The 10,289-nt window shown below is 52.1% G+C and overlaps 1 protein-coding gene across 1 annotated transcript; it reads right to left on the reverse strand.

Moving 5' to 3' along the window:
- Nucleotides 1-603: 603 nt before the first annotated feature.
- On the reverse strand, nucleotides 604-4,726 carry LOC149852788 (olfactory receptor 2G6-like). The gene is made up of 2 exons (XM_090029818.1): nucleotides 4,547-4,726; nucleotides 604-1,961 (listed from the first exon to the last, which is right to left on the reverse strand). Exons 1-2 carry the CDS (start codon nucleotides 4,553-4,555, stop codon nucleotides 993-995), a joined length of 978 nt encoding a protein of 325 aa, XP_089885944.1. The 5' UTR covers nucleotides 4,556-4,726; the 3' UTR covers nucleotides 604-992.
- Nucleotides 4,727-10,289: the final 5,563 nt, after the last annotated feature.

Genomic DNA, 10,289 nt, shown 5'->3' on the forward strand with positions numbered 1-10,289 from the left:
CTGGTTCCTTGCATCCCTGGATCCTTCTCATCCCACACTTTCTTGACCCCTCTCTGGGCCTCTCTGATGCTTTCTACTCTCACTCTTTCCCGGCCGCTTTCTGCACCTCTGGACACCTCTGATTCCACTATCTCTGGACTCTTCTTGTCCCACCACTGGTCCCACTTTCTGTAAGCTCCAGCTCTCTCTGTGGGCCTGCTCTCAGCCTCAGGTCCTGTTCTCCTTGCTGGGTCCACTCTCAGCCTCAGGGCTCTGTTCTCACTTTCCCCTTGGGACCCTGCTCAGCCTCATCACGTCCTTCACACTTGGCCTCTCTCTCTCCCCTGGACACCTCATCAGGCCTGAGTTCTGTGTGTGCATGCATATCCAATATACCCCACGACACCTGAGGGGTATGAGTGTGTGTGTGTGTGTGTGTGTGTGTGCGCGCCCCCCCCACACACACATGCCCATGTCTCTGGGCTCACCCAGACCCCAAAATAGGTGCCGTATGCTGCGTTCCTCTTTCTAGTCTCACCTTGACCAACAATAGGTCCCATACAAATGGCCCTTCTCTCTAGGCTCACCCAGACCCCACAATAGGCACCATACACTTAGCTCCTCTCTCTGGGCTCTCCCAGACCCCCTCCTGAGTCCCTAGGAACCTCTGCCACCCCTTTAATTCCATCTCAAACCTCCAGACTGCCTCAAATGTTGCCTCAAATGCTGACCTTCTGGACATGCAGCCCTGCTTAGGGTGCAGGGTTACATCCACTATAAGCCTAGCTCTGCTTCTGGGTCAGATCAATCTCTCCCATAAGTCCTACCCAATCCCTGCAGACTGCCTGGGACAGATGACCCCATAATTAGATTTCATATTATCAGTCACAGGAGACAGAAGAGACCTGAAGGAAAGAAGAGAGTAAAAAGAAAAGGGACACTCTGGGGCTAGAAGTGGAAGGAAGGGAAATGCTTCACGAGGTATGGGGAACTGAGGATCCCAGGGTGGTTGACTAACCCCAACCCATAAGGCCAGGCTTTTTCTGAAGCAGTCTCCTCAGGGCCCCATGTACCTCCTTGTTCCTCAGGGTGTAGATGAGGGGATTCAGCATGGGGGTGACTATTGTGTAGAACAGGGAGGCAATCTTGCTCTGACCCTTGCGGGGAGGCTGCAGGTACATGTAGATGGCCGGGCCATAGAAGAGAGACACCACAGCCAGGTGGGAGGTGCAGGTGCTGAAGGCCTTGTGCCTACCTTCAGCCGAACCAATCCTCATCACAGCAGCACCAATGTAGCCGTAGGAGACCAGGATGAGGCTCACAGGCACCACAAGGAAGATCAAACTGACAGAGAGTTGCTCAGCCTCATTAAAAGAAGTGTCAGTACAGGCCAACTTGAGCAGTGCAGGCACCTCACAGAAGATGTGATCAATGTGGTTCTGGCCACACCGCGGCAGCTGTATAGTTAGCACTGTCTGTACCAGTGAAGCACCCAGGCCACCAAGCCAAGAACCAGCAGCCATGAGCAGGCAGAGGCGACGGCTCATAATTGTCACATAGCGCAGGGGCTGGCAGACAGCAGCGTAGCGATCGAAGGCCATGACTGTCAGCAGGAGGCACTCGGTGGACCCCAGTCCAAGGGAGATGTAGAGCTGGGCCACGCAGCCACCCCAGGAGATGGACCTGTGTGTACTGAGGAAGTTCATCAGCATCTGGGGGCCAACGCTGGTGGTATAGCAGATGTCGAGGAAGGAGAGGTTGCTGACGACGAAGTACATGGGAGTGTGGAGACGGGGGTCCAGCCAGGAGACAACAATGATGGTGATGTTCCCAAGCAGCGTCATCATGTAGCTGATTAAAATGAGCACAAACAATAGCAGCTCCAGCTGTGGTTGATCAGACATTCCCACCAGGATGAATTCCTCACCACTACTCTGGTTTTCTTCAGGCTGATTCTGCCATGCTGCTTTGCTATGCATCACCTATAGGTAGAGAAATAGGAAGGGTGACAAAGACCCTTCAGGCAGGCAGGAGGTTGGTGATAACAGATATCAGAGAGTGACTGGCAGTGTCTGATGCATGTGAATCCTGGAGGGCTGTGCAGCTTGGTTAGCAGAGAGTAGCTACACCCCATTGAGTGGATCTGGAAACAGCTGGAGGGGTGGGTGTGTGGTCAGTGGTAGGTAGAATCCATGGGTAGAAACTGGTGGCAGGTGCTAGAGAAGTTGTGAGAATGTCTACCACAGGATGTCCAGCTTTGGCTCATGGGCTGCATGTAGCCTACAAGGAGGTAGTTTGCAATCCCTGAGCCTTCAGGCACTCGCAGCTTTCCCAACTGCTCTTGATGCAGTAGCAGTCGGGGCCTTCATCCTACGTCTAAGGACTGTGGCTTCTGCTTCCTGCCCCTGTCCTGGGTACAGAAGAGCAGTCCATGGTGCTAAGGTCAGGTTGGGAAGCACCCAGCCCCAACCACTTAAGAAACTGGACAGCCTGGGTGTTAGACATGCTCGTTGGTAGATTAGTACCTGGACCTAGTACCTGGGCTGTGTGAAGCTTGTAGCTGATTCGATTCAGAGGAGATTCGGCCGTATTCAGGGACTGAATGTCTGAATCCAAATCAAATTGGAAGACCAAATAAAAGCTCTGAATTGATTCAGAGCATCCAAATCAATTTGGGAAAAGGTTTGGAAAGATTCGGAAGACTCAGAGATTTGACCATAGACTAAAACAGCTGGTAAGTCTTTTGAGGTTGGAGGAGGGAAGAGGTGTGGGGGAGGAGGGATTGGTCTGGGACAAACTGCCAGCCAGGGTGGGGGGCACTTTACTGAGAGAGGGGGCCGGGGTGTGCAGGATGTGAGCACCACAGCACTGGAAGCAGGGGCTCTGCCCTGTTGCCTCTTGTCCAGCTCGGGGGTGGGGGGTAGGATGCAGGCACAGCTTGTTCCAGGCAGAAGCGGGCAAGTCAGCAGGGCATAGCCTCCACTCCCAGTGCTGCTGCGCCTACATCATACCCCACCCTGGCCATGCTGGCTGGGGAAGTGGCAGCTGATTCGATTCAAAGGAGATTTAGCCTGATTCAGGGACTGAATCTCTGAATCCAAATCAAATTGGGAGACCTGCAGTACCCCCCGCTGGGGCAGAGGCAGGCAGAACCAGGGCAGCTGTGGGAGAGGCCCCCATTGCTGCCATGCCTGGCTCCATCCCCAGCCAGGTCCCAGCCTAGTCATGGCATTTAAAAAAAATAAAAAGCCTTGCACTCACTGGCTGCAGGAGCAGCGATTGGGGCCTCTCGGTGATCATGACAGAGCCCCACCATGCAGCTCGGGACAGCAAGGGGCAGTGGGGATCTCCCCCCCAGCTTGGCACTTGCGCAGCAGCTGCCCCATGGTGCAGGTACAGCACAGCTCAGCAGGGCACTGCATGCTGTCAGGGAGCCGGGGCTGCTCCACGTGTCAGCTGGAGCCCAGCACCGCTCAGCCCCAGCAGCCCCAGCTCCCAGACAGTGCACAGCACTCTGGTGAGCCACGCTGCACTCGCACGGCATGACAGCTGCTGCATGGGTGCCAAGCAGGAGGGGGCAATCCCTGCTGCCCCTCGACTGCCCCTCTCTGCCCTTGCTGCGTGGCGGGGAGGGGGAGTTCTGCCACAAGTGCCCACAGGACCTATTGCCACTCCTGCAGCTGGTAAGTGTGGGGATTTTATTTTTTTATTTTTTTATTTTTTAAAGCACCTCACTCACCAGCTGCAGCAGGAGTGATTGGGGCCTCTGGGCACTCGTGTCAGAACCCCCTGCACAGAGCAGGGCAGTGAGGATGCCCCTGCCCCCCCGCCTGGCATCCATGTGGCAGCCTTTGCATCACATGGGTTCAGCGCAGCTCAGCAGTGCGCTGCATGCTGTCTGGGAGCTGGGGCAGGTCCAGCAGTCATCAGGAGCCTGGCAGCACTCAGCCCCAGCAGCCCCAGTTCCCAGGCAGTGCGCAATGCCCTGCCGAGCCATACCACACCCACACCACGGGGCAGGTGCCACACAGGTGCCAAATGGGGTGGCGGGGCAATTCCCACTGCCCCCCACTGCCTTGTGCTGCATGGGGGGGGGGATTTGACACGAGCACCCAGTGCCACTTCTGCAGCCAGTGAGTACAGGGCTTTTTTTTTTTTTTTAAGTGCCAAGACTAGTCTGGGGCTGGGTGGGGGATAGGGCTGGGTAGGACAGCCTGGGGACTTGCGTCATGGCTTTCCCTGCCTGGGGAGATGCAGGCACAGCCGGAGGAGCCGCAGGAGAACCTGCAGTGCCTGGCTGCAACTGTTTCTCCCCAGCCGATCCGAATCACGGAATCTATCTGAATCAGCGCTGAATCTTTGGGAGCTGATTCAGCTGAATCAATTCAGGACAGTGATCCAAATCTCCAAATTGAATCACTGTCCTCCAAATCGGCCGAATCCGAATTGGAAACAAATACTGCCTTATTTGCATGGGCCTACTGGACACCGCTTAGCTGAGAGTCTTTTTACTGAAAACCAGCTCCCAGTAACACAGAATGTGCCTGTTAGGTGATCCCGTCCTTACCTTTTTCATGTCCTTGTGACAAGACAAACAGCAGAATTCACAGATTTGTTGGATTCTCACAGGGCTGCACAGTGAGCGCTTCTGCTTTGGCCTCAGTGTTTGTAACCTCTGGGCAGCCAACCATGCGCCTTATCACCTACGCTACCCCAGGTCCTGGTGAGCCAGTGATCTACAGGAGAAGATGTTCTTTCATTCTAGGAGAACAGCCTGGATTTTCCTAGCCTAGACATAAAGCAGACACGAAAAAAGAATCACAGCCTTATACTGTGCTACTTTATCGGTCAAATTTTCTTGTGGAGGATGCTAATTTTTCAGACGCCAGTTAGGGAACTAGACTTAAAATGGACTGAGGTGATGCGTTAGACACAATCCGTGGTTACAGTTGTACCCCAGCACATGTCAGTATTGGCTACGAGGACCTTAGAAATTATAGCAGTCAGACAGGGAGAATGGAACTGCAGCTGGTATGTATGAGAAGTAAAGAGCTGCAAAAGCTAATGACACTGAACCTAGCACTTGAAGTATATTCCATTTCTGTGTGGAAGTGCATCACCTCTCTGGCCAGGCTGCCTGGGGAAGTAGCGTTATTAAGGGAGTAGAGAGTAAACTGCTGTGGTCCTACCAGGGTTGATCAGATGAGCATAGCAAGGAGGGTGCGGGTCAATGGAGCTGCAGCATAGTTTGCATATCTACTATTGCACTGGTAAAAAAAGTGTCCACCTACATCTTTCTATTTCTAAAGCCTCAATTTAGATCTTTACCCTAAACATGAATGCCTCTATATCTGGATATATGATGCTATTCTTTATTTGCTAGCAATATTCATATTTTGAAAATTTCAATAAAGTTTGCTTTTATCTTTGCATCGTTGGAAGTCTCATTCTGCTGAGAACAGGGGCTGTCTAAACATAACCAGCAGACCCCTGCATTTACTTTGAGGGTCAACAGCGATCGCTGCGCCCAGATCTAGCACTTATCACATTCTTGCTCAGTCCATTCTACTCAGTTCCAGGTTTCAGTTTTTCTCCATCTTCACATGCTGCCTCATTCCTCTTTCCCCTGATCTCTTCCATAACAGCATAACCAGACAAAACTATCAAAAGAGACAAAGAGTCTCACATATATACTGAACACCTAGAAGACAGCATAGGGACCTCCTGAGGGTTTTACAGTCCCAAACAGAACACTTGAAATACCCACAGGATGGGAGCAGAGGAGGGGAGGAGAAATCGAAGTGAGAACCCAGTTGGGCAGAAAGATTAAATTAATTTTCTCCAGCTACTGCATGATTTCTTTGTTCTTTCGAATTTGGCATTAAGCAAGGAAAATGAAGACAAGCATGGGACAACATCTGTAATTCAGGATTTCCCCAACAACATCTTTGATAGGTGTTCATTAATGAACATCCTGGAATATTTGTAAATCTTTCTAAGAAGCCAGGGCATGCAGGGGAGTGAGTGGAGCAGTGCCAAGAAAATCCTCACTCTCATACAGCTCTTCCAAACCAGAAAGCAAGAGTGGTTTTGGCCACTGCTGCCTGACTGAATTTTCTCAGTTGAAGGGATGGCTTTGTGAGAGGCATGGAAGAGAGACTGAGTGATAGAGAAGGCTGGAAAGCAAAGGTGTGGCGGGGAGGGGTGGTTTTGTGGCTTAAAGCAGGAGAAGGAATGAAGAAACTTGAATTCTGTTCCTCTTCCTGCTGTAAGCTCACTATGGGGTCTCTGGCAAGTCCCTTCACGTCCATGGGTTTGTCTACACATTCATTAAGGCACTGCAGTTACTGTGCATTAAGTTTAGCGCTTGGTTAGCCAAGTAGTAAGTCCATGCTCAGTAACTCACGCAACTGGCACAGTTTTTTATTGATGCTTACTGTGCAGCAGCCTGATAAGTCTGTACAGCAGCATTAGCAGGGCTTTTGCCCTGAACACTACGGCACAGTGTTATTAGGCTACTGTGTAGTAAGCATCTCTTGTAGACACGCCCTCTGAGTATATACCTATTCTCCTTGTTTAAATATAGAATAATAACCCTTTTCCCTCTCCATTGTGCTTCTTACCTAGTTAAATCAGGGTACCTAGATTGTTAAGTTTCTTTCTCTCTCCAGATCTGTCTGTGAAGCCCCGGGATAAATGTGACCTTGTCTCAACTGAATTAAGCATTTTTTCACCCTGGGTGTCTCTGCAGAGCTCAGCAAATAGCGCCTGCATCTCTTCTGGGGCAGGATCTTCCTTTTCCTATGTGTCTGTGTAGTGCTTTGCACAGAAGGATCCTAATTTCAGCTCAGACAGAGACCATCTCTCACTGAGTGGGTGCATAGACCCTGCAATAATCAGCTACAGAGCTACACTTGAGCCTCTGAGTCTTGTCATGGTACAGGTTCAGTATAACCCCGCAACTATCTGTCCTAGAGACAGACCGTAAAGAACAGAGCACAATTGGATAAAAGAACAGAGAAGGAGCCTGGACAATATTTCATGCCCAGATCTGCCAAGTAGATGCTGTGCGGGAAATCCTGCACCTACCTGGAATCATCTGAGGTTCTGCACAGCCAGACCAACGGTGCAACGAGATGCAAGTGCACAGTTGGGACTACCTGTAGCCTTCTGCAGTAACAACACAATCTGTGCTAGGCTTTTTAGGGGGCTTTAGTGATTATACTGGCCAGATCATAGGTGACTCGTAGAGGGAGAGTGGGGGGGCACATGCCCCTCCCTGAGACTGGCCCCCGCCAACACTGCCAGTGGCTTGTGCAGGCAGTTGCCACTCACCACCCACCACCTGCCTCCCCCCCAACACTGTCAATGGTGTCTGTGGACAGTTGGCACTTGCTGCTGATGCTACCACCTACAAGTGCTGGCCTCCCTCCACCCCAGTCTCGGAATGCACCAGTCATTCATGGACCAGATTCTGCCACATAGCTCCTACAGTTATACAGTCATGCAGTCACTCCTATTATCACAATATTAGTACAAGAGAGTCAGTCAGTCTTTCTTTCCAATCATTCTGCTCTTTCCTCCCTTCACCCCAAAAGGCAGGTCAAACCCTTCCCTCTGTTGCTCGGACTTACCTCCATTTTGTGCTGGTTGTCATTGCCCCAATCTCTCCTTCCTGGCCACTGCCCAACTGATCTATATTTGTGGGCAGATTCCACAGCCCCTCAGAGCCAGCATCACCCTGGTGTGAGGTCCCCCAGTCCTGGGACCAAAGCTTGATTTTGAGTAAGGGACCTGGAGACAATGCAGACCTATGTGTCAGTGCACTGCTGCCAGGCAGGGGTGTCCTAAGTCTGTCTCTGCTGGATCAGCCTTCTCAGAGCCCACTGACATTGTTGATGGGAAAATTAGAAACGCCAGCTGTGCCCGAGACAAAGTGTGTGTGAGAGAGGAAAAGATGAAGACGGATGGAGAGAGACAACCTCAGCTGTAAAGAGACAGTGAGTGGCTGGATCACTGCCAGTCAGGGAATATGGAGAAAGAGTAAAATGGAGGTGGGTGGATATTTATGAAAGGAGAGAGGGAGAGTGATGAAATAATAAAAAGACAAACAACAGAGTGAGAGAAAAATTCAGATCTATTGAAAGATAAAGGGAGAACTAAAAAGGTGGGTAGGTGGGAACACAAAAGAGTTGGAGAGTGAAAGAAACATGATCTATAGAAAAAAAATAGATACAGAAAAGGATCCAAAGGGGACAGAGAAAAGTAGGAGAATACAGTAGGAAAGAGAGAGCTGGGTAACAACTTGGTTACAGGAACGAGAGTGAGAAGTAGGAGGACACAAGCGGGAATAGAGAGAACTGGGTGGAGAGGAGAATATGCAGGGGGAGAGAGAGGGAAGGTAAAAATATGCAGAAAGCAAAAGAGTATGTGTTGGAAAGGTCTGCAGAAGGGAAATGGATGAAGGAGTGAGTGGCCCATATGCCTACAGGGCCATGTGCCCGGCCGCAGCCTAGCCCCGCTGTCTTTGCTCACAGACCTGATCTTTGTCCTGCAGAGATGCTAGCTCAGGTCTGAAGCCCCATCTCTTCAGCTGTGCTTGGCTCCCACCCACACCCTCCCTCTCCCCAGATGAAAAGGCCATGGCCACTGAGGAAGAGGCTGGGGGTGGAGGAGGAGGAAGGGGTGGAGCAGAGCATGGATGGAAGATGGAGGTGTGCATGGCATTGGGCAATCAGCTGGGGCAGGCATGGATCCCAGGGGAGCCACATCCCAAACACAGCATGAGACTCCTGCACTAGTGGGACACCCCAGGGGAGTGCCAGGGAAGTGACCTCTCACCCATGGGCCTCTCCCACATCTGGTCACAGCGCTGTGCGCAGCATATGGGTCCTGCCCCACCACAGGCTCCCCCTGGTTCCAGGTCTCATTTCCCAGCCCTCAGGCCTGCCTTGGCACTTGCTAAATTAACTTGGGCCCCGCAGCACGTGGAGAGCTGTCAAGTAGGGCTGGGCAAAACAGCAGCGTACCGCTTCAACTTCCATTTCGACTTTTTGGCGGAAGAGTGTTTCATTTTGAGTCTTGTTTTGTGTCGAAATCACTGTTGTGTTCTGTTTCGTCGAAACGGCTTTGCTATTCGATGCTGTTTCAAAGTTTGTTTCCTCCTGGAGGCTATAGTGGGGAAGCACAAAATAGCCTATGACTTTCTCACTGCTTGCCTGAGTCCAATTAAACTTCAGGGAGAGTAGTCCCTTCTGAGTGCATGCAGCCTGCCAAGTTTCAAGGAGATCGGTGCAGGGGTTTCTAGGAAACTGTACCTCAGGCTGCTGACAAATAGGAGCCAGGGAGCAGGAGCAGCATCCTGTGATGCAGCAGACAGAACGGGGGCCAGCATCCCTGGAAGGAGTCTGGCAGAGCCCCTGCAGCCCTCCTGGGGGTACGGGTGGGGCTCCAATCTGCCTGCCGGATCACAGCTCGCTGCTCCTACCATCTGAGACCCAGCACCGGGGAACTGAGCCGGGCTGGGGGAGTGCCTCCTCCAGCCGGGCTCAGTTTCTCTCCCCTTGCAGCAGTGGGGAACTCAGCCAGGCTGGAGGAAGTGCTTCCCCCAGCCCAGCTGAGTTCCCCAGCCCTGCAAGGGGCTTGAACCTAAGCCTGGCGGTTCCCCTCAGCCGGGCTCAGCTCCCAGCGGCTCACAGCCCTGTGGAACTCAGCCCAGTGGCGGGAGGCACCAGCTCTGTGCACCTTCCGCCACTGGGCAGAGCTCCACAGGGCTGGCGGAGCCAACTGGAGCACAGCCCAGCGGCAGGAGATGGGCAAAGCCAGCGCTGTGCTCTGATCGGCTCCACCAGCCCCACCGAGTGCAGCTCAGTGGTGGGAGGCAGGAAGCGCCCTGGCTGCGCTCCCCACTGGGCTGAGCCATGTGGGAATGCAACCCTGGCTCCCCGCTATCGCCCACCACCTGGCTGGCTGCTTCAAAATTCGAAATGTATCAAAACTTTCTAAACATTTTGAATGGCCTCGTTTCATTTTGAGGCTGCTTCAAAGCCATTCATTTCATTACAATTTCACTGTTTCGAGCTCAAAATGAGTCAAAACAGCATTGAAACAAAAATGCTGGCAAAATTTTGCACAGCTGCTGTCAAGCCCGAACCTTTTAAACAGGACTGGAAGGGCAAGTGGAGGGGGTGGCAAAATAGTGGGGGTGACCAAAGGCCCCTTTTGTTCAGGGCAACAAATACAACCACCAGCACAGTTTTGCCATGTTTTTCTTTCTTACCTGTTGTGCGTTTGCCAGTGAATCCTGTCCC

The sequence above is a fragment of the Crocodylus siamensis genome, chromosome 15 (assembly GCF_052110815.1).
Source record: "Crocodylus siamensis isolate JL-2025a chromosome 15, ASM5211081v1, whole genome shotgun sequence".
Classification (NCBI taxonomy): Eukaryota; Metazoa; Chordata; order Crocodylia; family Crocodylidae; genus Crocodylus; species Crocodylus siamensis.